Source organism: Phocoena sinus, chromosome 8 (genome assembly GCF_008692025.1).
Source record: "Phocoena sinus isolate mPhoSin1 chromosome 8, mPhoSin1.pri, whole genome shotgun sequence".
Lineage (NCBI taxonomy): Eukaryota > Metazoa > Chordata > Mammalia > Artiodactyla > Phocoenidae > Phocoena > Phocoena sinus.
The window spans coordinates 100,867,168-100,892,798 of NC_045770.1; the positions used below are offsets into that span (position 1 = coordinate 100,867,168).

At 58.9% G+C, this 25,631-nt stretch overlaps 1 protein-coding gene across 4 annotated transcripts; it reads right to left on the reverse strand.

Moving 5' to 3' along the window:
- Positions 1 to 3,821: 3,821 nt before the first annotated feature.
- On the reverse strand, positions 3,822 to 24,518 carry RAB3IL1 (RAB3A interacting protein like 1). 4 transcript variants are annotated; one of them, XM_032641752.1, is made up of 11 exons: positions 24,316 to 24,518; positions 13,221 to 13,467; positions 12,702 to 12,797; positions 12,533 to 12,610; positions 11,648 to 11,866; positions 10,309 to 10,437; positions 10,102 to 10,214; positions 9,801 to 9,824; positions 8,416 to 8,628; positions 5,747 to 5,813; positions 3,822 to 4,856 (listed from the first exon to the last, which is right to left on the reverse strand). In XM_032641752.1, the coding sequence occupies exons 1-11, from the start codon at positions 24,465 to 24,467 to the stop codon at positions 4,824 to 4,826; spliced, it is 1,371 nt and encodes a 456-aa protein (XP_032497643.1). In that variant the 5' UTR covers positions 24,468 to 24,518; the 3' UTR covers positions 3,822 to 4,823. The 4 variants fall into 4 exon arrangements, with proteins under 4 accessions (XP_032497643.1, XP_032497645.1, XP_032497646.1 ...); XM_032641754.1 differs by having other exon boundaries at positions 8,529 to 8,628; positions 24,316 to 24,511; XM_032641755.1 differs by lacking the exon at positions 24,316 to 24,518 and adding an exon at positions 21,599 to 21,873.
- Positions 24,519 to 25,631: the final 1,113 nt, after the last annotated feature.

The window sequence follows — 25,631 nt, forward strand, 5'->3', positions numbered from 1 at the left end:
TCATGCTAAATGAAGTAAGAAAGGCAAAGACAAATACCATATGATATCACTTATATGCGGAATCTAAAATATGACACAAATGAACCTACCTACAAAACAGAAACAAAGTCAGGGACATAGAGAATAGATTGGTGGTTGCCGAGGGGTGGGAGAGGGTAGGAGTGGAAAAGTATGGGATTAGTAGATGCAAACTGGTATATATAGAACGCATAAACAACAGTAGGATAAGGTCCTACTGTACAGCACAGAGAACTATTGAATATATTCCATATCCTGTGATAAACCATAATGGGAAAGAATATGAACAAGAATGTGTATATATGCATAAATGAGTCACTTTGCTGTACAGCAGTAATTAACACAACATTGGAATTCAACTATACGTAATTAAAAAAAACCAATAAGATATCACACAGCCATTAGGATGGCTATTATCAAAAAACACCAGTGGAACAAGTGTTAGCAAGGATATTGGAACCCTTGTACACTATTGGTGGCATTGTAAAATGGTGCATCTGCTACGGAAGACAGTATGAAGTTTCCTCAGAAAATTAAAAATAGAACTACCATATGGGGGCTGCCCTGCTGGCGCAGTGGTTAAGAATCCGCCTGCCAATGCAGGGGACACGGGTTCGAGCCCTGGTCAGGGAAGATCCCACATGGCACGGAGCAACTAAGCCTGTGCACCACAACTACTAAGCCTGCGCTCTAGAGCCCGCGAGCCACAACTACCGAGCCCACATGCCACAACTACTGAAGCCCACGCGCCTAGAGCCCGTGCTTCACAACAAGAGAAGCCACTGTGATGGGAAGCCCGCACACCGCAACGAAGAGTAGCCGCCGCTCACCGCAACTAGAGAAAAGCCCGCATAGAGCAACGAAGACCTGATGCAGCCACAAATAAATAAATAAATTTTTTTTTAAAAAAAGAGCTACTATATCATCCAGGAATCCCACCTCTAAATATCCAAAAGAAGTGAAAGCAGTGTCTCAAACAGATATCTGTACTTCCATGTTCACAGCAGCATTATTCACAATAGCCAAGAGGTAGAAGCAACCCAAATGTCCATCAACAGACGGTGGATAAACAAAACGTGGTCTATGAACACAATGGAATATTATTCAGCGTTAAAAAGGAAGGAAATCCTGTCTCAGGCTACAAAACAGATGAACCTTGAGGACATTATGCTAAATAAAATAAGCCAGTCATAAAAAGACAAATACTGCATGACTTCACTTATATAAAATCTCTAAAGCAGTTATAGAATGGTGGTGGCCAGGGATGGGGGAAGGGATTTGTTTAATGGGTACACAGTTTAAGATTTGCAAGATAAAATAGTGCTGGTGGCGCAGTGGTTGAGAGTCCGCCTGCCGATGCAGGGGACGTGGGTTCGTGCCCCAGTCCGGGAAGATCCCACATGCCGCGGAGCGGCTGGGCCCGTGAGCCGTGGCCACCGAGCCTGCGCGTCCGGAGCCTGTGCTCCGCAACGGGAGAGGCCACAACAGTGAGAGGCCCGCGCACCGCAAAAAAAAAAAAAATAGTGCTGGAGATCTGTTTCACAACAATGCAAATATACTTAACATTACTGAACTATACGATGAAAAATTGCTAAGATGGTCAACTGTGTGGGTTTTCACCACAATAAAATAAATGGAAAAAAAAAAAGGGAAAGAGTGGGGCTGCAAAGGTCATTTAGTCTGATATTCCCAAGTCAAAGATGAGAAAACTGAAGCCCAGAGAGGAGTGACTTGCCCGGGTACACAACCCTGACCGGACCAAATCGGTACAGGCTTGGCAGATGGTAAAACGTGACACAGCAGCACAACATGTGAGGCCAGGGTGGGGCTGGGCTCAGGCTTGGAGACTGTGGTTGGTGCTGGCTTGTAAGAGGTGGCCACCTGTGCGGCACTACTTAGAGAGACCTGAGTGGGTTATCTAGAAAATTCACTTAAGAGGAACAACTCCCGTGTGGCTGATGTGAGCTAACCTTCCCTGCCCCCCAACTCCAAAAGCCAAAGCCCTGAGCTCACCCCATACCCACTCCCAGAAGCCTGCAGAGCAGGGGTGAGGGCACCCCTCACGAGGTAAAGGTGAGAAACAAACCTAGATTAAAATTCTGCTCCGCCACTGCCTGAGCCTGTTTCTACATCCCTGAAAAACAGGGAAGGACCTAATGCAGCATCTGGGATGTGACAGGTGGTGAGTATAAAGCATCTAGGAAGCTGGCGAATACCGTGGGCTCTGGAGCTGGGCTCATTTATTCCCATTCTGGGGCCACCATTTCCTGTATGACCTCGTGGTGCCTCAGTCAATTCATCTGCAAAATGAGGAAAACAGTACCTCATAGGGTTGTCCTGAGGATGAAGTGAATTCGTTCATGTAAAGGGTCTGGAACTAGCCCCGGGACACAGTAAGTGCTCAGCTATTATGTATTGTTGGGAGACACTGACGCCAGAGTGTAAGGGTCACAGGCACCCCCCAGGCATCTCCGCTACTCTTTGCTCACCTGCCAGGGTCAGGCTGAGCACATCTGGCCGTGGGGATTCTCTGCCAGGTTGCCTGAACTGTTGCCTGGTGTCTCCTTGGCGCTGGGTGTGGGCTGGACCGGGAGCACAGAAGCTCAGGGCGGGAACGGGCAGCTCCAGGGCCCAGACCTTCATCCTCCCTTGTCCCCTGGCTGACCCAGGATTGACCCAGGACAGAAAGAGACTGGTATGCAGGAGAGGACATAGGTGACCCCATATAATGCGACAGGATACACCCTTCCCTGACATCCTCCATCGCCTTCCTTGTTTTCCTTCCTCCATCTGACACCGTGGATGTCACCCGTGCATTGTTTTTATTGCCAGTCTCCCCGTGAGAGTCTCAGCTCAAGCGAGGTACCCCCTGCACCAGGAGAAGTGTCTGGCATATGAGTTGCCCAGCGTTTGTTGAGTGAATGAATGAACATCTGTGACAGGAGGCCTAACCCGTGAACATCCGAGGGGGCTGGGGAGACAGAAGGGATTCAAATCACAAGTGGAGTAGCGGGGAGGGCTGGGAAGAGAGGGAGAGTCTTGGAGGCGGGAGAGCAAGAGGGAAAAGGCTACTGGCTGGAGAGAGCGATAGGGTGGGGGGGCCTCGACCTACCAGCTGAGTGGCCCCAAGGTCTCAGGCCAACAGAGAAGTCCCCTCGAGGGATCACCAGCCCCAGTAAATACTGACCCAGAAGCTGCTACGTCCCACCCCCACAAGGAAGGACACCAACTGGCCTGGGCCCACATCCCTACTTGTGGGGAGGGGATCAGGCCCCACAAGGCACCTCTCAAGGCCTACCCTGGGTTCTCAGAGGACCGGGTGACTCCACCTTCTTCCACCTCTGACTACTGTCCCTTGACCAGGGCGGGGAAAACCAGAGCTACCCCAGGCCTTGCTGTGCTGCTGGCAGACATCACCAATCAATCCTGCCTTGCCCTGCACGCACGCACGCACCAGGCAGCCTTGATGCTCTGACTCTGAGCTCCAGGCTTCCGTGACACTTGGCAGGGAGATGGCAAGGGGATCTGCCCAAGATCCCCTGTGAGGCAGCGACAGAGCCCCCGTTCTCCTGACAGCAAACCACTTCTCGGGAGAGGGAGCCGGGCTCATCCCCCAATCACCTACTGCCCCAGGAACACTGGGGAGGACTCGGTTGGTGCTCCCTCCAGCAATCCCTTCAGGATTTGGGTTTAATCCCAAGCACGAGGGCGGGCAAAGAAAGGATTTTGTTTCATTCCTTCAGATGCCCAAGCCTTGGCCCAAGCCCCAGGGCGCAGGAGTGAAGGCGCGTGGCTGCCTGGCCTCTACCAACAAAGCCGTCCTTTATTAAATAGAGATCGCGTTACATTCCATTCAGAGGAGGAAATCGGACGTGGTGAGGGATGTGTCCAGGTTGGACCCCAGTACTGAGTAGGCTGTGAGGGGGGAGGAGGGGCCCGGGTCCTGCCTGCCCCACCCCAGTCCTGTGTACCGGGCTGGGCGATCTCAGCCTCCATCGTCGGAATGGCCATCCACAGCTGAAAACAGGCCCGGGCATCCTGAGGCCTGTCTGTGTTTTACTTTGGGAGGAAAGTGCCCCAATCCTCCCAGCAGTGGTGGGGGCGAAGGCTCCTTGCAGCATTGGGCTCAGCTGGCGGGAAGGAGGAAGGCCGAGCGGGCGGGCGGGAGAAGGGCCCCTGATACATCTTAAGAATGTTTTGGGATCACTGTCAGGCAGATACAGGATGGAGTGGAAGACAGCCAGCGAGGCCCCCGTGCGCCCCGTCCGCTCCTCCTAGCTCTCTGGCCCTTGGGCACAGCAGGCCCACCTGGGAACGAGGTGAAGGATGGCCACAAGGGGGTGCTGGTGCCCAGGGCTTAGGAAAGTGTGGAGGGGGTGCGGAGATACCCTGGAGATCTCGCCAGTGAGGCACCTGCAGGCAGCAGCTCCTAGGACTGGGGAGGGGGTGCTGGCTGTCCCAGGGGTGCCCTCCCAAGGGCTGAGGCCCTTTGTACGGCTCCCAGCTCCTTGGTCTTTGGTGCTTTCTTGAAAGTCTCCTGGTGGCTGTAGTACTACGAGGGGCGAGAGGTCACCTCCTGAGGTCCTGTCCTGGGATGGACATTTGCTGCTGGCTCAGTGCTGCCTCCATGGCCTGGCCATTTGTCCCTCTGTTCAGCTTCTGGCTCAGGGCTGGCTCTAGGACCCCGTCTGTCTGTCTCTCCTGGGGCAGGTGTTGGCTCCAGCTCAGAGCCCCCCTCCAGGCCTGGGCCATGACCTAGGCCTCCTGGGGGAAGAAGCCAAGCTTGGCCAGCGACATCTCCTTCCTCAGCCTTGTGATCTCCCAGAACATGGGCTCCGCTGCAGGCAGAGGGTGGACAGCTCAGTGCCCACTCAGCTCAGTGCCCACTCAGTGGACAGCTCAGTGCCCACTCAGTTGGGCCCACTCAGTGCCCAACTCAGGGTTGCCTCAGGCAGATGGCCTGGCCTCTCCCCCAGCTTTGGTTAGGGCAGCTGGTGGGCACCCTAGGACTCCCCAGTCCCTGAGGACAGATCTCAGTGAGTAGCCGGACCTCTTTGAGGTTCCACTCTGGGGGCTTGCAGCCCGGGAGGCATGGAGGTTGACGGTCACCTCCACAGCCTGACACGCACACGCATGTATACACTGCCACACACTTGGACAGACTGCAAATGCTCTCCAACCCCTGCTCCCGGGGCTCTCCAGCGACCCTGCACAGGGCCCGTCCCTGGCCTGGCAGAATGGGGGCAGGGGGACAACGGGTGGACAGAGGACCTGTTGGGCAAGGGCGGGGAGTGTCTACAGGGGGAGGTGGGCGAGCCGTGTCCAGCCACCACTTGGAGGTCCACGCGGCGGGAGAGGGGAGGAGATTCACAGGGGGAGGCCCCATCGTGTAAGCCAGGCCAGTAACAGGAATGCCGTCGCTACAGGCCCGGGGGGCTGGAGAGGTTTCTGAACGGGAAAAAGCAGCTGGATCCAGGTATGTGGGGGCACCAGGCTGGTTTTCCCGGTAAGGCAGAGCCCAGGAGGCTCCTTCCGCTCTTCCTCTCTCCACAGGGCTCAGCAACAGGAGCTTCCGGATCGCTTTGCTAATCTACGACCTTCTCTCTCGCAGAGTCCTCCTCCGACGGGGGGCAGCAAAGCCCTGGGGTTGGCCCGGCCGCCCCGCCCCGCCCCGCCCCGCCCTTCCCCTCCCGGGCGCCACCCCCAGCGGCCACCAGGGGGCGCTCACCGTCCTGCCGCACCAGGCCTTGCTGGATGTAGCGGATGTAGGTGAAGAAGTTGCACACGGCCGTGATCTGTGGGCAGAGGGGGCAGGGTGTGACCCCCCCAGCCCTCACACTTGCCCCCTCCCCCCCCAAAAAAAAGCCAGGGCAGATCGCAGACCAGAGCGGGAAGACCCACGTCCTGTGAGACTCAGATAACTCTGGGCTCTAACGTTGCAGTCAACAGCAGCAATACTAGTACTCCTAATAAAAACGATAGCGACAACTAAGCGTAATCAAGTACGCGTATCCGGTGCGGCAGACGTGCCTATCATTCCCAGTCTACACGTGGGGAGAGCTGAGGCTCCAAGAACGACCCCACAACGACTGCAGAGGCCATGGAGCCTCCACTTATTAAGTGGCTGAGCTGCAAAGATGAAACCGGGCAGGCTGCCTAGAATCCACGCTCCCCTGAGGGGCCTGCTCGCTCTGGCTACTGGAGGCCCCGGCCAGCCAGGCCTTACCAGGTGCTATTCGTAATGCTAGGAAAGGTGAGGGGATCAGAAGCTGCTCACCTGGCTGCCCTGGATCCCCACCTGAAGCCCCCAGTCTGACCTGAGGCCTGCTCCGAGCCAGGCCCTGTGCCAGGCACTGGGGACCCTGAGCTGGCTCAGACCTGATCTCTGTCACGAAGACTCTCATACCATTGAGAGGGCGCTGTCAGTGCCCCTCCCAGGCCCCTTCCCCAGGCTGGGGCCCCATCTCCCCACTGCTGAGAATGTTGGCTGCTGGTGCCCCTCTGCACCCCATACCCTCACAGACTTCAGCCAATGACTGACAGGCATCTTGGGTATAAAAGGCCACGCCCGTGCCTCTGGGTGGAACCCACTCTGGGCTCCAGAGCCCCTGTGGATCAGGCTGAAGCCAGACTCCAGCTGAAGCCTCACCTTTGCCTGTCCTTCCCCCCACCCCCATTCTGCCACCTGAGAATTGCACACCGTCTCCATCTTAGGCCCTGCTTCTAGGGTACCCAACCCAAAGCAGGGTGGAAGGCAGCTGGCAGCTGTGCCCACAACTGCCCATGCTGAATACCCAGCACTTTGGGGGAGGGACATCAAGTGTGTGTGGGCCACAGGCTGGGGAGTGGAGAAAGCTGAGGGACGGGCGATGCTCCTGCTGGGCCCTCAAACACACAGGAGCCCTTGCCAGGGGGACAAAATTGGGTGCAGGGGGTTGGTGGCCCTGGCAAAGGCAGGGAGGTGTGAGAGAGGCCAGGTGAGGGGACTAACCCAGTGTGGCAAAGGTGCCTCCTGGGAGGGCTGAGGAGGGGCTGCATAGGGCCGGATGGGATGGGCAGGAGAAGCTTGAGTCCCAGGCCCTGGTGTTGCTCAGTGGCCAGTAGGCCCTACCAGAGGCCCGTGACTAGGGAATGGTGGGGAGCAGTGGGGCTCTCTCCCCAGGGCTGCGCTTTGGGGACAGAACTTTCTTCTCCCTATGGATTCCACACTCCTTGGTCTCATCAGGGTGGGGACCACATCCTAGAACTTCACACCCTTCCCCTCTGCCTTCCCAGCTCTGCCCAGGACAGCAGACACGTAGGCCTGGCAGAACAAGGTTCTAGATGTAATTTTCTAGGCATGGGAGCGTCTGGCACAGATCCCCTGGTTGGGATCAGAAAAAAACAGAGGTGACCCATGGCCACCAAACAAGGCTCTGGGCACAGATGCAGGGGGTGGAGACTGCAGCAGTTAAGAGACTGGATCCAGGATGGGGAGACCTCAGGTCTAGGCTGAGTGGCCTGGGGTGCACCCCTTTCCTTTCTAAGGCTCAGACTCCCTCTTTAATGGGAGCTCAGCTCGCTGCTGGGGGATTTGCCAGAACAACATGCTGGGCTGCCCTGCAGAGGCTGTCAGGACCAGACAAGCTGACTGTGCTGGTCAATCTACTGCCTGATGATGAGGCCATCTGCCCACTTTAGTCCAATCAGGCACCTCTAGTAGGTCAAGGGGAGGAGATGGTTCCTCTAAGAGGACCTTCCACACCACGTCACCTTTGCACCAAGCTTCAGAGTTTTCCAAACTTTTGTTCTTTCCAATCTTCTTCACTGTCTTTGAAGGGACAGAGGAAAGGGGTCCACCCCACCCTCATCCCAGCTCAGTGAGGCCCCTTGATCCACTGACCCTCACCTGGGTCACTCGGCAGGTGAGGGTAGAAGCTGGGATTCCTGGAGGCCCCTCAGAGCCCACAGCTGACTGTCAGCCTTGTGTGCCAGACAAGCCTCAGAACCTTCTCCAAAGCCTGGGGCCGGAGCCAGGAGTCAGGAGCTTGGAACTCTAGTGTCACTCCCTTAATTAGGTTATATTAAACGACAGAGCTGATGGGTGTCACTCCCATGATTACTTTTCGGCAAGCAAGAAAATGGCTACCTCAGTCCTTCAACCACAAGGAACTGACTTCTGCCAACAACATGTGAGCTCAGAAGAGGACCCTGAGCTCCAGAAGGGGTGCAGCCGCTGATACCGTGACTGCAGTCCATGAGACCCTGAGCAGAGGACCCAGCTAAGCTGTGCCCAGACTCCTACCCAGGGAGTCTGTGAGATAATAAATCAATGCCACTAAGTTTACGGTAACTTGTCACACAGCAACAGCAAACAAATACACTGGCTTGGCTGTGTGGCCCAAGTCATTCTCGTACCTCTCTGAGCCTGTGCCCTGCTCTGTAGATTGTAGGTTGTGCAGCCTGGGGCTCAGAGTCCCAGCCCAGGGAGCCTCTAAGGAGCCAGGTAACACTCCCATTGGATGACTCACTCTGGCCCGGGAGGACGGTGAGATGTAGTAGTGGCTCTCGGAGTCCCCAAGCCGGATTCGGTGACGACAGGCGCAGGCCAGGCCACTCAGGGCACATGTACTAGGGAAAAGCAGACCTCAGGACCATGGGGACGGCTGGGGCTTGCCCACCCAGCTCATCCGGGGAGGATGCAGCAGCCAGAGAAGGCACAGAGGGAGGCGGAGGCAAACACACATCAGGGTGGGGCCTGGCATCCTTTCCCCTGGTCCCAGCTTCCCAAGGAGCCTGGAGCCAGGCCAAGGAGGGGGGCAGTCTCAGAAGTCCCTGGGGGAGACCTTTAAACCAAGCTGGACCCCATCCCTCAACCCCTCACCTCACCCTTGCTGGGCAGGAGAGCTTGGTCAACCTCAGGCCAGGTGTACCAAAGCTCCACCCTCTGCCGCCCCTAAAAATGCTGCCCCTACTTTACTGGGGCCCTCAGACCCAGTCACCCCTTCCTCCTAAGCAGGAGTCTTCTCTCTCCTCCACTTAGGTCACCAAGTCCCCAGGCTAGGTTCTGCCAATAGGACCTTTTGCCCAGATGCCCTCAGTTCCTTCCAACCAGACTTCTGCCTCATCTCCGCCTTTCTTCTCCATGTTACAGCCAGGGGCTACTCCAAAAACCCACATCTAGCCCATTACCTTTCCCTGCTGCTTCCCTACTGCCCAGGAAATAGTTATGGAGAATCCCGAGTAAAGGAAGGTTAAATAGGCTCCTTGGTTGCAGGACTTATCAGAGCCTTTGCTGCCTCCAGGTTCACTGTGACTCTGATTGGACCAAGGAACCCTCTTTTCAGGGAACGTTAATCGATGATTTGTGAAATGCTGGCCTCAGTGGGTTAAAGCCCAAACCTCATTTGAGGCCTTCACACTCTGGCCCCAAACACCCTCTGTGGCCTCAGCCCCAACCCCATGCCCACCCACTCCACTGCTCTGCCCACCGATCCAGTGGTGTTTCCATTAATATTCCAGCTTCTCATACCTCCACTCATGCTGTTGCCTCTGCCTGAAAGGTCCTTCCCTGCTCAGCAAACTGCTATTCGTCTTTCAAAACCCGGCTCAAATGTTCCCCTCTGTGACAAGGCTCCCACCCAGGGGCCTCCCTCGCAGGCCCCAGTCCCTGCCCTTGCTCCATGCTGGCAGCTTTGCTCTGCTGCTGGCCCTGCCCAATGCCAGCTGAGAAGCAGGGAGGACAAGATGCCAGGGCCATCGGGTCATTGTCAGGAGGTGGAGTGAAAAATGACGTCACTTACGTGTCAATCGGGGCCCGGAACCCACTGTGGGAGAGAGGGGGTAGGAGAGAGATGCACGTCAGGCCAGCCAGGAAGGGGGAGACCCCGGCTCCATGACTAGAGGCAGCATGTCTGCCAAAGATGCCTCCTTGCCTTGAGCGGAGGCAGCCACTATCCCTCTCTGGTCAGGTGCCCCTGCCCAACCCCAGGTCCCTCTGCAGGACCTGGCAGGCAGGCCTGAGGCTCAGTCCTCCCTGGCCACCCCCTTGGTGCAGCCCAAGGCTATGCGGGCCTTTCCCAGGGGGCAGGGCGCTAAGCTTACTTGGTGCGGCCACACTCGACAGCGGCCACCTTCACCGCGGGCAGTGTTTGTGAAGCCACGGGCTCGATGGTGAGCGTGTTGTCCTCCACGGCGGCCCGTACCAGGGCTGAGAGCTGCGGTAGAGCAGGGCGGAGTGGGAGGTGGTGAGGGGCTGGCCGCCGGCTGCAGGGCCGGGCCCCCCGGTGGGCCACCCTCTGTCTGCCTCACCTCCTGCATGGTGAAGTCCAGGCAGGGGCCCACGTCTTCCCGGTACACCCTTTCCAGGAAGGGGGAGGTCTTGTCCAGGGTGGGCGATTCCCTCCAGGCCTGGAACTCTGCAAACAGTGTCGTGTCCACCTGTGGGGGAAGGTGAGCAGGTGGGGCAGGGCACTGGGGGGCCAGCATGGCAGAGACAGGCAGAGCCCCAGGAGGTGGGGAGCCAGGGAGGATGCAGTGCAGACCCCAGCGGGCCTGTCCCCTGTAGCCATGCAGGGGACCCGAGTCCCAAAGAAGAACTCTTCTCTTCCCCTTGCACAGAAGAATTTAGATTCGGAACTCAAAAGTTTCACTTCCAAGTGTGTTGGAGGTGTGTTGCCAGTTTCTTGGCCTAGAGAATTAGACTTGGGTCCAGGGTCTCATTCTGAAGACCCTCGCTGCCTCCTTGAGGAGGGTAAGTTGAAGAGTGACGCTGCAGGTACCCGCAGGTACACACAGGGACCTGACGGGACGCACAGCACACACAGGCATGCACACACGGAAAGGAACACACACAACTTGCTGGCTGCCCTGGGGCACATGCAGAGGGAGAGGCTGGGAGGGGGCAGAGGGAGCAGCCCCTCTCTGGAGCCTTTACCTGTCGGGAAAAGGAGAGAGAGGTAGCAGAGGTGGGGCCCACGGGCAGCTCCCCAGGTGGGAGCTGCCAGGCCGGCTCGTAGGTGAGGTGAACCGCCTTGCTGGGGATCACGCAGAGGAGCAGGGAGAGGAGAGGGGGCAGCCCGGGCTGGGCCGGCAGGACAGACAGACAGACAGGTGCACAGAGACAGACAGAGGAAGGAGATTATTAGAGTCCAGCCGGAAGCTTAGAGCTCAGAAGGGGATGGAGAGGCCTGGCCCGCACCTCCTCCCTGGATGCTCGGGAGGCCTGGGGCAGGGCAGAGCTGGGGCCACCTTGGCATCAGAGACTCCAGGAAGCTGAATCCCACTACAGCCTTCAGGGGCATCCGCTGGGTGCAGCCCTGAGCTGAGCTCCTGACACCCACGTCCTGTGGCCCCAGGAAACCCCATTTACATGAGGAGACTGAGGTGCTGACAGGCGGCTTCACTTGCCCAAAGACCCATGGCCAAGGACATCACAGCCATTGTCCCGCCTGGACCAGGTGCCCCACGTACCCTACTGGGGGCCCAATACCTCCTATCACAGGGAATTCAGGCAGCCCTCACAGCCAGAGGACACAGAGGCCCAGAGAGGGTAGGACACGCTCCCCGTCACACAGCGGGGTCCAGGCGGGTCCCCACTGGGCACCGCTGCCTGGCTGACAGTGACCACTGCCTGCCCGCTGCCCCTCACCTCTTTGCCCTCCTTGTCCGGGCTGGGGGCGTGTCCTACCGCGGTGCACACGGCGGGGCAGAGGGCGCTGCTGGTGCTATTATGACGCAAGTGGCCCTTGCGGGGTCCGGCCTTGGTGGGGCTGAGCAGCTGTGGGTGGAGCTCGCGGTTAGGAGAGGCTGGTGTGGACGTGATGACCAGTGTCTTCAAGGCTGTCACCTCTGCTTGCAGCATGTCGATCTGGCCGGGAGAGATGGCTTTCAATATTAACCCAGGGCTGAGGCTGCCCCAGCTGCCACTGCCTGCCACCCCAGCTCAGGAAAGACCACCCTGAGCACCTAACTCCACCCGTTATCTTCGGAACAGCCTCTGGGTTGGGGGCTGAGATACCCTTTCCATAGATAGGGAAACTGAGGCTCAGAGGAGACACAGCCTGGCTGAGGTCATACTGGGAGCCAGGACTGTTAGGTGCACGTATCTGGGAGCTGGCTGGGTCTCCCACTGAGGGGCCCCCAGGAGCCAGGAACAGCCCAGCCCTCCCATTTTACAGATGGGTAAATGGACTCCAAGGGATAAAGCTACTTGCCCAGGCTCACACAGCCAGACTGAGGTTTCTGCTTTGTAAAGGGGGTATGGGACGGAGGAAAAGAAATTACAATGGCCACAGGATCCTCCCAGCCCCTGAAAAGGCCCCCAGAAAGGTCTCCGTGGTACAGCAGAAACACAGCTCGAGTCCCAGGGAGCTGGGCTCCCACTCCAGCGGGAACGTTTCAGTGGGGCCATCTCGGATGCCTCTGCCCCTCCCTGCTGGCCCCCCAGTCCATGCAAGGGTCCGATCGGGTGGCGGAGGCCGGCGCTCGCAGGGCTCAGAAGTGGGCAGGAGGTCTGGGCCGGCGCGTGCCTCACCTTGCCCCGCGTCTCCTTCAGCTGCTTTTCTGACGCCGCCTGCTTCATGTTGGCTTCTCGGACCATCTTGTGGGCTTCCTGGGAGGACGGCGGGCTCCACGTGAGAGGCAGGCGCGGACGGACGCCCAGCTGCCCCGCCCCCTGCCCGCCGCCCCGCCCCACCCCGCACCTCGAACAGGCTGGCCGTCAGCTCCTCCAGCTCCCGTTCCAGCTGCCCGCGCACCCTGCACAGCCGCTCACACTCCGCATCCTTCAGCTTCAGCTCCTGCGGGGCGGGCGTGGGCACGAGGGAGGGCGCTGTGAGCCCCCAGCGGCCCCGGGCCTGGCGCCACTCCCGGGGCCGCCTTACGTGCGCCTCAGGGCCCCGAGCTTGCCTCCTCTGCGCTTCTACAGATTAGAATATGCTTTTTCCATTTAGCTCAGAGCGTGAAGTTGAACCCCAACCGTCAGTTTGTTAGAGCCTGGGAACGGTTTTCAGAGATGTCATGACTTCTAAAAGTCGTTTCAAAGTCACAAGAAAAACTGTTTCTCCTTCGTTTGGGCTGCCCTCCTGCCCAGCACAGGCCTGGCATGTAGGTGGCCTTGACAGGAACGTGACGTCTCTGGGCTTTGGGCGAGAGCCCACGGCCCCTCAGGCCGGCCCCTCACCACCCCCCCCCCCCACTCCGCCCCCGCCCTCAGAGCCCACCTTCTGGGCTTTGTGCAGCTCCTCCTTCAGGAACTCTGAGCCCTTCTCTCGGATCTCCATGGAAGAGCTACGCAGACGCAACACGTCCAGCCGGGTGGCCGCAGGGTCCTCCTCGCCTTGGGCTTCCTTCCCTGCAGGGGTCTCCACCAGGTCTGAATCCCTGTGGCTTTTGCAGGGGCCCACACTCTTCCAGGGGACTGGGACAGCTTCAAGGGGCGGTGGGTGGCCCTCGTCCGGGTGGGGCTGGCTGTGAGGCAAAGAGCAGATACAGGGTGGTGTCCCGAGGCCTGGAGAGCTAGAGAGCTGAGGCCAGGGACCAGCCTCGGGCAATGCACCTGCCACTCTGGGCCTCAGTCTCCCCATCTGTAAAATAGGCCATCACGGGGGTTGTCACAAGGGCAGAATGACCAAGAGCAGGGTCTCCTGGGGGCAAGGACAGGACTCATTCATCTTTGTCAACCATCCCCTCCAGCCCAGGACCACAGCAGGTGCTTGTTTGCCCAGCAGATATTGTGAATGTGTGCGTGTCGAGAGCCCGAGTTTCCCCCTGTATAAAATGGGGACAATCCCAACGGCCCTACCTCAAGGGTCACTGAGTGGATCAGAGATGTGCAGAAAACCTTGGCACACGAGACGATTAAGTGGGAACTGCCTTCATCGCTATGGCTCATGCATAGTTTATGCAAACTCGACGCCATTTAGGGTGGACCAGAGAGGAAGGGCCTAGCCAGGGCAGGCAGGGCCAGCTGAGGCAGGAAGGTTCTGCAAACAGCCTAGGCAAGGCAGCCCCACTTCCTGCTCTCTGGGCCATGCAGGGGGGCAGTCCCAGCTCTCTGTTTGGTCTGCCTTGTGACCTCAGGCCAACACCCCCTCTCTCTGGGCCTCAGGACCCTCCTCCCTTGGAAGCTGAAGACCCTAGAGGCGGTGCGGGGTGGGGGCCGCCAGCCGCTGCCCGCCTCCCATCCACGCGCCCCCCTTCGCAGCAGACCCTGAGGAGGGAGGGGAGGAGCGGGCTGGGCCGTGGTGGTTTGTGCCAAGACAGCACCCTGGACTCGCTCACTCAGCAAAAGCTGGCGGCTCCTGAGCCAGCAAGCTTCTGAGCTGCAGTGGCTGGGCCGAGGCTGGGGGCTGGGCTGCTGATAGCAGTGGGGAAGTGGAGGGCAGGGGGCCAAGAGGGGCCCACACGGGAGGGAGGAAAGACAGGGCCAAGGGGTCATGAAATTCAGGATCGCGGAGGGGAAGTAGCACAAGGCCAGGGTCTGTCCGGTCCCACCTCCCTGTCTTCTGGGCCCTGGGACAGTCACTAAGCAGCCCCGGAGCCTCAGTTTGCCTTTAGGTAACACAGAGGGCACTCAGGGACCCCAGCAATGAGCCCATTCCCGACCCTCCGCATGGCCCTGTCCAGCTGCCCAGCCCAGCCTGCCGTCTGCTGGAACTGGCCCCGAGTGTGGCCTCAAGGTTCCTGGGGCTGGGTCCTGCCTTGCTAGGACGTGGGGCTTTGATGAATAAAGTGGGAACACACACCCACCGCTCCATCAACAGTGTTTATGCCGGACAGGGATCTTTCCTAATACTTTGCTTGGGGGGGGGGTCTAGTCGGGAAGTGGGGGGGTCCCTGAAGCTTGGGGCAGTACTGTGGCAGCCCCAGGCTGGGGTCTGCACCCAGGGGACTCATCAGGGTGCTCTGCCCATGTTATCTCAGCAGCATTCGTGGTATTGTTCCCATTCTATAGTTGAGGGACGGATGCTCAGAGAGGTAATGGGACTTGCCCAGGGCCACACAGCTAGTTGGTGGCACTGGTGGGACAGGCGGCCAGGTCTTCAGCCCAGGTCCAAAGCTCTCCAGCCACAGCGGACAGGCAGGTGGGGTGTGGGCCACAGAATTTTGCATCTGCCTTGGGATCAAGGGCCGCTGGACCCAGGGGCATCCAGGAGGCTCCTCCCTGGCTGTGACGGGAAAATCTGAGCCAATTCCAGCCCAAACTGGCTTCTCAGCCTCTGCTCAGGCAGGAAACTGCCTCCCAGGAGGGAGGCCAGGACTGGGGGAGCTGTGGCTGAGAGCACAGGCCAGTCAGGCACGGCCGGGTCCATGCCAGCCTCTGACCTGGGGTCCACGCGAGCCCCTGGGAAAGTTGCTGAAATTCTTTCAACCTGCTTCCCCGCCTGTGGCATGGCGGTTAAGACCTGCAGGGACACACTGAGAATCCAATGAGGAAGTCACTGGCTACAGCGCCAGTTAAATAGTGGGCTATCTGCCAGGTGCCTCCACCACCTCCACCATCCCTGCCCAGGCTCTTGTGTCCTGCACCTGAAACCCCAGGCCCTGGGGATGTACCCACTGTGGGAACCTGGAAGCCTGGGCCCCAGCCCCACTTCCTCAGTTGAGAGAATGGCCACAGTCACTCAGGCTTGGTGGGGACCCCATCTCGGGACTGCCCACTACCATAGAATGAGCAGGAACTACAGGCCAAGGGCAGGGGTTGACTCAGGGACAGCACAGGGCACAGGGCAGGATCCCAGGTCTCACACACCTAGCCCCACAACAAGGACCACCCTGACATTGCCAACACCGCCTGCCTAGGGGAACAAGGCCGCCAGCCCCTCCCACGAGGCCTGAGCTTCGTCCACCAGTGTGGTCTGGGCCTCTGGCCACAGTGAAGGACTCTCCAGCGGGTCCCAAGGGCACGGGCTGGGGGTGCGTCCAGACAGCCCCCATCATTTTCCTAACAGGCTCACTTTGGCCTACTTCTGGGGGGATGGCGCCCTATTTTGCAGCCAGAGGAAACAGTGGTCCAGGGAGGCCTGAGACAGAGTGTGATACCCTCCCCCTCTCCCTGGTGGAAAAGCCCACGAGCAAATCCTCATGGCAGAAGGCGTGGGAACAGCAGGACAGCCCTGTGGTCACCAAATGCCCAATGCCTGGGCCAGGGGTGCAGAAGCTGGAGGGAAGGAGGGTCCACTCTGTACTGAAATCTGCAGACCCTGCCCCTCACACTTCTGGGCTATGAGGCAGCTCCCGTGACTCAAAGTTCAGACGAAGGAGGGAGCCCAGGCCCCTCGGGTCCACCCAAGCCAGAATCTGCTATCTTCCACACACTTCAGTCTCCTAGACCAGAGGCCCGAAAATCCGGGTGTGAGTGCCTGGGGGCTGGGGAGCTCACTCCTTGGGCGAGCACGGGTTACCACTGGAGTCCTCCTGCTGTCCAGGTCCTCCCCTTCCAGTCCAGGTCCATGGCCCTGTGCACAAAACTTCTCGGACCCCATTCCCTGCAGACACAGAGTTCAGTGTCCAGGACACACAGCAGGGCTGGCTAGGAAGGGGTCTGCTCGGGTAGGGGGGTGGGAGATACTAAGAGTCAAGGTCAGAGGTAGGTGGGGGCAGCCAACATCCCCCATCCCGAAGCCACCTCTGCGGCCTAGAGCCCAGGGCAGTTCATACAGGAAAGGCCCCACTGGGTGACTTCCCCAGGAAACACAGAAGGCAGGGGAAAGCAGTAACCTCAATCCTCACCCCCCAGGCCACCCCTAGGAGGACCAGCAGGGCTTTTGTCCCCAAGCAGAAAAAATGGCGAAATGAGGCCCACCCCGGATTCTATGGTCCCCAGTCACAAAGCAACCCCACTGGGCCAGGAGGGCCTGAACGGAGCCCACTCCCGGGGCCAGACGGGCCCAGGTAGCGTCCTGGATACCCTTTCCCAGACCCAGCCCAACCAGCCAGCCATGGGGTCCTTCTGCTCTAACCTCCCCTTCTCTGCGCCCCGCCCCCCCCCCCCCGAGTGCCCAGGTCACCTCTTTGAGTTAAAGACCCCTCCCCTGTGCTAACAGGCACAGTGGGTTCATTAAGCAAGCAGCGGGGAAGCCAGTGAAGAAAGCACTGAAAACCAGGGGAAGGAGAGGGTTGGGAGGGCAGACTGCGACCCTCACCCTCTGCCTGGGGCCACCAAGCCCGGGTTCCGGGGCGACTACAGCTGGTCTGGTCTGCAGGAATTCTGACCCAGGGCGCAGCTCAGGAACAGCCATGGCACAGGGGCCCAGTTCAGAATCACGCTCATACACTTATGCGCGGTCCAGTAAGCCCTGAGGACACTGAGGCTGACAGGCAAGTGACTCTCGTAACGAGGCCAGGGGGGTCCCAGGAAAGGTTTCATGTGTTGGGTCCCCAACCAACCAGCAAGCCCAGCCAGGCTCAGCCTACAGAGTGGCCAAGTCTTCAGCTCCAGACCCACAAACAGATCAGATTCTCAAGCTCCTGTTCACGTCCACGCCAGCCCACCACTCCACATCTCCACAGACGTCATCACGTGTTAACCTGCGATGCTGCTACAGGGAGATGCTCTCGCCAGCCCAGTTTGAATGACGAGGCACCCGAGGTTCAGAGAGGGATGGCGACCTGGCAGGAACACACAGCAAGGAAGTGGCAGCGGGGAAACTGAACCCAGAGTCCAGGCACTAGTGCATCATGTGAACTGTCACCCAAAAAAGTCAGGACTGGCGGAAAGGGGATGAATGGTGGTTTCAGAGAAGCGAGGCAGGATGCAGACGGGGGGTTTGAGGAAGTTGGAGATAGTACTTGAGTGGTGGTGGTACGGTTCCACCCAAGGCTGCTGTTCTAGCCAGGCAGGCTCTGGGCTGGGAGGGGACACACAGAGACAAAAGACTTGGGCGGGGGTGGGGAGGAAATCAGGGGAGGACCAGGGGCTGGAGAGGGGAACAGAAAAAAAGTTGCAGTAATTAATATAATGAAAAACGGAGGACAAGGTGAATGAGAACAGCAGTGCCCACAACATGACTGAGGAACTGGGAGGGGGTCTTTCAGGGAAGGTAAGGGGCGTGGCTGAGGCATTTGGGAAGTGGTGGCTGAGGGGAGGCACCAGCCCAGAGGGAGCAGCTGCAGCCCAGAGCCTGGATGAGGGATGGGTGAGAGAGGAGCTGAGGGCCAGAGAGCCAGCCTGGAGACCTGAACAGGAGCCATCAGAGGGGCTGGAGGGGAGGGTTCCAGAAGAATGGGAGAACGGTGTCATACGTGGCACCAGAAGAATGCCGGGAAGTGAGCCAAGCGGGACCCCCAGTATAGGAGAGGGTGGGCCTGGACCGCTCCAGGAAGGGGGAAGCAGGTGTGTGCCTGGTAGGACAGGCAGTAGGAGGGAGGAGGAGGTCAGGAACAGCTTCAGGGTGGTAAGCAGGGAGGTCAGAACACCTGAGGCAGGGGGGGCCAGGCCAAGCCTCTCCCTGCCATAGCCCCAGGCCTGCCCGCCCAGCCCAGCGCAGCCCAGCCCTGATGAGGGAGGGAATCCAGCCCTGTGTCTCCACCGGAGGTGGCACAAGGCCTGAAAGGGTGGAGGGCTCCCTCCTCTACTGAGGTAGAGCAGGGCACATGGCACACACCTCACATCTGCCTGTTTAGTCCTATAAGAATCTGACACCCCAAGCCCTCAAACATCCAACACATATGCAGCGAGCACCTATCGTGTGCCAGGCGCTCCACCGGCCCAGACCCACCCAATGTGCACAGATTCTGGCAGCCACGTCACCAAGCCCCCTTCTCATCACACTTGAATTCATTTTGCTTCCCTTCCCCCACCCTGTTGAGCACAAATCCCGTGTGGGGAGAGTCTAGGACAAGCAGGACTCTACTGAGTGCCACAGACAGATGTGCTGATTAAGGGACAGCAGGAAAGACATTTCCATCTGTTGAGGGGGAGGTGGGAGGTAGTTAAATCATGGAGGGCTTCCAGGAGGAGGTGACAGTGAAGGTCGCAAAACCCCTTTCTCCTGCTCTTGACCCTGGAGCCCCTAGGCCATGCTTCAGATGCCATTTCAGAGCCTGGAGTTCCCTGTGACTTACTCCTTAAAGGCAGGACCTCACAGATCCAAGCTCCTTACGATAGCCAAGGCCCAGAACAGTTAGGTGACTTTCTCAAGATCTCACAGCCCATCTGTAGCCCTGCAGCTCCCCAGCATCCTGCCTGCAGCAAAGACACAGTCTCCCATCCCTGGGAGGTTGGGGTGGTCTTTCTCATTCCTGGGCGTCTATCAGAGCCTGTCCCTCCCTTTCTAGGGAGGTATGATTAGCCCCATCTGTCAGATGGGGAAACCGAGACTGAGGGGCTACACCAATGTCATGTGGCCACTTAGTGGCAGAAAATGAGCCCAGAACCCAAACTCTCGGCTCTGATGACCAAGTCTCAAGTGCCCAGCACTGTGTTAGCAGCAGAAGTACCCCAGTCACCATCCTCACCCCATCACCAGGAAGCCGGCTTGGCACCCAAGACTATGGACAGGGGACACTGGGGGGAGGGGGAGGGGAGCAGTCCTGTTTTGGGGGAGCCACCTCTGGGTTCTGAGTTCAGGGCCCACACTCAAGGAGTCCCAAGGAAGAGGGTCCACCTGAGCTCCTGTAGAGTCCTGCCACTTCCACCCACGCCAGGGGAGCAGCCCTGGGTCCAGGGCCAAGAAGGTGAACTGGCACTATGACCTGGCCATTAACAGAGCAGTCACCCAAGAGACGTATCTCTGTTGTCTTCCAGGTAAGGAAACCAAGCCCCAGAGACATCAATGGCTTAGCCAGAGTCACCAACTCCTCACCCCTCCTAGTCTAGAAGGAAGGATCCCAAGTATGCACTCACCCAGAGGTGTCACAGCAGCTCAGTCAGTTACCTGGGCAAGTGTGACCTGAGCAGCATCCCTCCCAGCTGCTGCTGGGGTCTGCGTGAGCTCGTAGGACACCAGGACCCCAGCGGGTGCTGGCAGCTTGGCCCCTGCCTCCAACATCCAAGTAAGGGGGCCATGAAAAGGCAGAGCTCAAGGTAACCCCAAAACTCTGCCTCTCACTCCCCAGATGCCCAGCTCCTCATTCTGCCCCTCATGCTTTCCATCCGCATTTATGAAGCACCTACTATGTGCTCTGCACCCAGCTACACCCTGGGGGATCCAAGTAAGCCACACTTAGGATCAAGCGGGGGTCAGCTTGGCAGGCTGGTCCATCCAGAACGGTCCTGGGACTCTTGGATCCAGTCTTTAAAGTGAGCATCCATCTACTGGCACCTCCCAGACTTGTCTGTCTGGCTCCAGCCTGGATGCCTCCAGGAAAGGACACTCTCTGGGCCTGGATTACCTCCACCACACAACCCACACATTTCACCTTGAGGCTCAGGGCAGTGAGGCCATACTCTCAAGATCACACAGCAACTCGGTGGCTGTGTTTTGCCTGGGCGCACCCAACACAAGGGGTCACGAGCTTCCTCCAGAAGCTCCTCAAGCACGGTTTACCCCAGGTGGGATCGCCCCGACCTCTCCAGCTGTCACCAACCACCTTCTCCGTAAGCTCAGTCTCCTTCCCCCAGGGCGCAATTCCACAAGAATCCAGGCTCTGCTTAACTCTCTCCCTTTAAGAGTCTCACGTGTCTCCACACCTCACCCCTACCAGGAGCCCATTCTCTCAGGAGCCCCTGCTGGGGATGACTCCCCCAGTCCTCCCCTAGCATCTCAGCTCGAACTCCGAACTTCGCTAGGTGCCATGGAGTAAAGTGGATCTAGCCTGCATCAGAACACTCCAGCCCGCCAGCCTCTCCAGTGGGGCTTCCCTCACTCCCCAGGCTGTGGCTGGGAGGAGCCCTGTCCTGGGACCACCCATCTGGCCCCGCTCTTTCCAGGAGTACAACCCACCCCCACTCTGGCCACAGCTCTGCCAGGACCTGGTCTTTCCAGGCTATGGGGAGGAAGAAGTGTTTACCCAACTCCATGAGAAGGCCACAGCTTTTCTGCACTTACAGGGAAAGGGTCCCACACCTGGTTGCCCAGGGACTGGGACCACCCCTAAGAATCAAGGAACAGATATGGGTACTGGAGCCACTAGTCCAGGGCCCAGAGTCTGCGCTGCACCCCTCCAGGCTGCAGGGAGGTCCCCCCCACCTTTGAGCTCAGCAGGTTCCAGGAGCCCCAGATGGAAGTTCACCAACTTGCAAGCGAATGTGGCAGAGACCCAGTCCCCCCTTTCGCAAATGCACTGCTTTTCAAGGGTTCACTCAGCCTGGGGGTCCCTCCTCTAGGTGCTGATCCCAGGCTTACTCTGGCTTGCACTCCGCCGCACACCCCCTTGCCCCCATCTCACTTGCGCGGACAAGCTAGGAGTTGGCGCTGTCACTCCGCGACGGTCAGCAGCCCACCCTTCACAACTCCTGCCCCCAGAGAGACCCCCCTGAGCCCTCCATGCCGAATGTCCTTCCACCCCAAACCGGCTCGCCAGTCCTCGTGCTACAGCACGGGCAGGGATGGGGGCGTAGAGCACCTCCCGGTAGGGGTGAACACACTGCAGGGAACCCCCCCGCGCACCGTCCCACCCCCGGAGGCAGCCGCGGCCCGACCCCGCGCGGACCTACCCGCTCCACATACTGGCGACTCGGGGCGCCCGGGCGTCGGTTCCCCGCGCCGCCGCCGCGATCGCCCAGCGATCTCCCCGCGCCGCCCCCGCCGCGTCCCCGCCCGCAGCCGACTCCGCCCCGGGCCAGCCAGGCTGCCCCGCCGCCTGTCAGTCTTGCCCGCTGCCTGTGGGTCTGTGCGGCCCGGGCTCGCGCCCCGGCCCCCAGTCCCTCTGCTACCCTGCCCTCGGCGGGTCACGTGGCCGAGGGGTGGCCCAAGGACACGTGCCTGCCCCGCCCCTCCGGCGGCCGACGCGGAGAACTCGCGCGCGCTCCCGGCCCAGCCCCGCTCCGGCCGCCTCCCCGGACGGTGCGACGGCCCGAGTGGGGGAGGAGCGGGTCCCAGTCATCCTGCGGCCAGCACTGCTCTCCGGCGCTCCCAGCTTACTCTGCTCCAGACATCCGGCGCCCAGCGCGGCCCAGCGCAGCACCCTCCCAGGACCACCTCTGCTCAAGAGCCTACCATGGCTTTGGGCTTTCAGCTCCCAGATTCTTAGCGGACTGTCACTCAAGGCCGGCAGACACCCTCCCACCCCCTCACCCGGCCCTCCGGCCATCACTCCTTCCCTGGCCTCCCTGCTCTGCGCCTGTCTCTGGGCAACTTCCCTCCTGGTGAGAAGCGGGGCTGACCCCAAAACTAGTTTTCTCACTCCTACTGAGTGCTTTTTCTGAGGGAGGCCCCACCTTTGGCCCAAGTCTTCAACCCCAACCCCGCCCCTTCCCCCCCCCCTCCCGCCGCCAACCAGGGGCCTCCCTTCCTGCTCTGAACAGATACTGCCCATCCTTACCTTTGCCCACCGTCTACTCTCTGGGAGAATTGCGCACGCGCGCGCACACACACACACACACACACACCTGTCAGGTCCCACATCCTCTGCAAATTCCCTGAACGCTGGTCTAGCCTGTCCCTCAACCCCTCTGTCCCTCTGTCACCTTTCCTGAGCCCTGACCATCAGCCTCAACTTCAGCCTGGGGCTGATCCAGTGAGAGCATAACCCCACTTCTCTCCTGCCAGGGACCATGGCTCCCAGCCTCCGTGTCTAGAGGAGGCCTGGGAGGATGGGAGGAAGTACTTCCCTTCCAGATATTGCTAGAACTTGGGGCACTACCCTCAGACCCCGAGCTGGGGCCCCAGGCTTGAGTTTATCAGGTCTTCATCTGGGGCACGCATTTTGAATGCATGCATTCAACCACCCCTTCTGAGCACAAACTATGGGCCGTACAAGGGCTGGGGACCCAAAAGGAAACTGCATAGACACAGGCTCTGTCCTCCTGGGGCTCCAGTACAGTGGAGAGATGTGGGGTGGGGACCCCCGCTTCCAGGGCCACTGCCTGCCCAGGGCACACCTTGCCAAGTGAATGGTATCTTAGTTCAAATTAGAGAACGGTACTCCTTTCCTAGGTGGGCATGGCCCATGCCAAGGTACAGGACTTGGTGAGTGGAGGACAAGCCAGACTTGATGTCTGGCTCTCATGCCCCCTTGGCTGGTACCTTGTGCAGTGAACAACCTGGGCAGCCCTCTGTGACGTCCTTTTCATTCTGCCCAGACCTCCTTCACTCTGCAGGGCAATTGTTTCCACAGCTGTGGTTTCCCAAGGGCAGGGACCAGGTCCTCCTTGGGGCTGTGTTTCTCCACCCACCGCAGCCCAGCCCAGGCTCTGGCCCAAAGCAGATGTCATTATGTTTGTTGACGAATCCTTCTCCAAATAGTCTTGAGCAACTGCTGTCTTCCTGGACCTTGCTCTGTTCACTCTTTAGGGGAATGGGGAGGGGATGACACAAAAGGAGCTCAGAACAGGGCGCTTACCCTCCAAGTCATCACAAGCCCATGCAGGAGATAAGACCTGGTCCAAGTTGTGGTAACCCGGACTGGTGGGAGATAAGGGGTGGAGGGGGTGTCAGTCCAGGGCTATGGCCCCAGAGGAAGGGTCCTCAGCCCGGGAGGACTGGTGGGCTGGGGAGACTCTTGAGTGAGGCTTTGAAGGACAAGTGTGGGGTCACTGTCACCACCCCAATTACTAGCCAAAAATATCCCATGATCTATGCAGCTGCTTAGGACTCCCAAGGCCTCACTAGCTCCTCCCACAACTCCTCAGTTGAAAAAGATGGGCTCAGAGAAGTTAAGGAACCTGCCCAATGTCACACAGCCAGGGATGGAGGGGCTGTGACCCCTTATACCGGTTTTCTGAAAAGACAGCCCAGAAACCAGAGGGGCTCTCTGGCAGCCGCAGCTACATGCTGTCGGGCAACAAGAGGAACCTACTAGGTGCCTGACCGGCAGGTGGGGAGGAAAATATAAAAGGTGTGTCCTCTGCCCCCAAGCCTCTGCCCTTCCCAAACTTCCCCCTCACCCCTGCCATCCTTATCCCCAGCCTGGCAGCCTTGGCCACAGACCCATCCAGAAGACTGCCAGCCTAGATGACCCAGGCCCTGATTCTGGACTTCAGTTCACTGTGTGACCAAGAATGAGTGTCTTGCCCGCTCTGAGCCTCAGATTCTACATCTGTACAACCACCAAGTTGGACAAGACAATCAGGGCCACCCCTGGTGCCGACCTTGTAGAATGCTCATGAAATTCCTCATAGTTCTATGCCAGTCCCCTGTCTGGAGCCCCGCCTCTCTCCCCTCCCCCAATGCCCCTGCTGAGCGGCAAGATTCCCCCATCCCCTCCGCTCACCTGTCTGTGTCCCAGGGCTGCTCTCCCAAGTTGCCCTTGAGTGCAAGGCCCAAACCTGATGGGGCGTAGCGGACAGTCCCTGAGCTCATTGCCAGGAACACAGGGCATTTTTCTCGGGCAGGGCACTCAGTGCGTTCCTTAGCGGGGTCCATGGCTGGAGGGCCAGACCGAGAGTGTCTCTGGAGACTGCCAAGCGGGGAGGTGGCAGGAGCCTTTTCCCCACTCCCAGGCTGAGACTCAGACTAACCTTTGCTATCTCTGAGGAGCAGTGGCCTGTGAGGGAGGCGCCTCCCAGACAGGCCTCTGGCTCCTTAAACCCAGTAATTATTAACTCCTGTGGCTCAGCAGATAGCATATGATGCTGGGCCCCCCTCCTAAGGAAGGTGAGATACCTTGAAGGGAGGTGGGAGCCTCCCTCTACATACCTAAGGCCCCAGGTTTTTACCGGGCCCATGGATGGGGCTGCCTGTCCTCTTCCCACTCAGGTTGGCAAGTTGGAAAGAGCCTGTCCAGCTTTGACCCTGTCACTAGTTGGCTGTGTGGCCTTGGGCAAGGCCCCCGCTGCCCTGTGGTCCCTGGCCTCAATATCCCCTTAAAACTATTAACCACCAGCAAAAAGGGACCAGATGGTGTAGCAGTTAGGAACGCAGACCTGGTTGGAGTCGGAGAGGTTGGATTCAACCCCACTCCCAGACTGTGAACCTCTGGGCACATCAGGCTCTATGCTGCAGTTTCCCCAACTATAAAATGGAATCTCTCCCTCTGAGGCACACCAGGCCAGCTGCTATTGCCCAGACATGCCCTACACGGCCCCTCTTCCCACGTTCCTCACACTACTCCCTCTCTGCATCCTCCACTCCAACCCACTCCCTCTGATAAAATTCTCTTTTGCTCATACCCCCTCCTCCAGGAAACCTTCCCCTCTGGATTGCTTTTTCCTCTGCAGGCATTGGGCAGGAGCCCTCAGACACGTGGTCCACCTTGTGTCATGAACAGTGCCCCATGGCACTGTCAGACACCCCCCACATGAACTGAGTCACCCCATGGGCAGAGGCTGGCCCGCGCTCATCACCAAATCCTCAGTGGCCCCTTGCCTGGCACACAGTCAGCCTCAATCCACCCGTGGGATGGTTTGAGTGTTCCACCCTATCTCATTTGGCCTGAATTCTAATCGGGAGTTCTGCCGTTCCCTTGGCTGTGTGACCTTGGGCAAGTCACTTAACCTCTCTGGGACTCAATCCCCACAACTATAAAAATGGGAACAATTCTCCCCTGTGAAGTTGTGAATATCAAAGAAGATAACATTCATGAGGTGG

Bases quoted from the DNA above. Each gene is read 5' to 3' on its own strand.
- RAB3IL1 (XM_032641752.1), bottom strand. From the start codon at position 24,467: ATGGACCCCGCTAAGGAACGCACTGAGTGCCCTGCCCGAGAAAAATGC. The intron at 13,468-24,315 runs GTGAGCGGAGGG...TTTGCCTCACAG, and splicing joins CAGCCCTGGGACACAGACAG to CCAGCCCCACCCGGACGAGG. The intron at 5,814-8,415 runs GTACGAGAATGA...CTCTGCCCACAG, and splicing joins CAGGGCACAGGCTCAGAGAG to ATCACGGCCGTGTGCAACTT.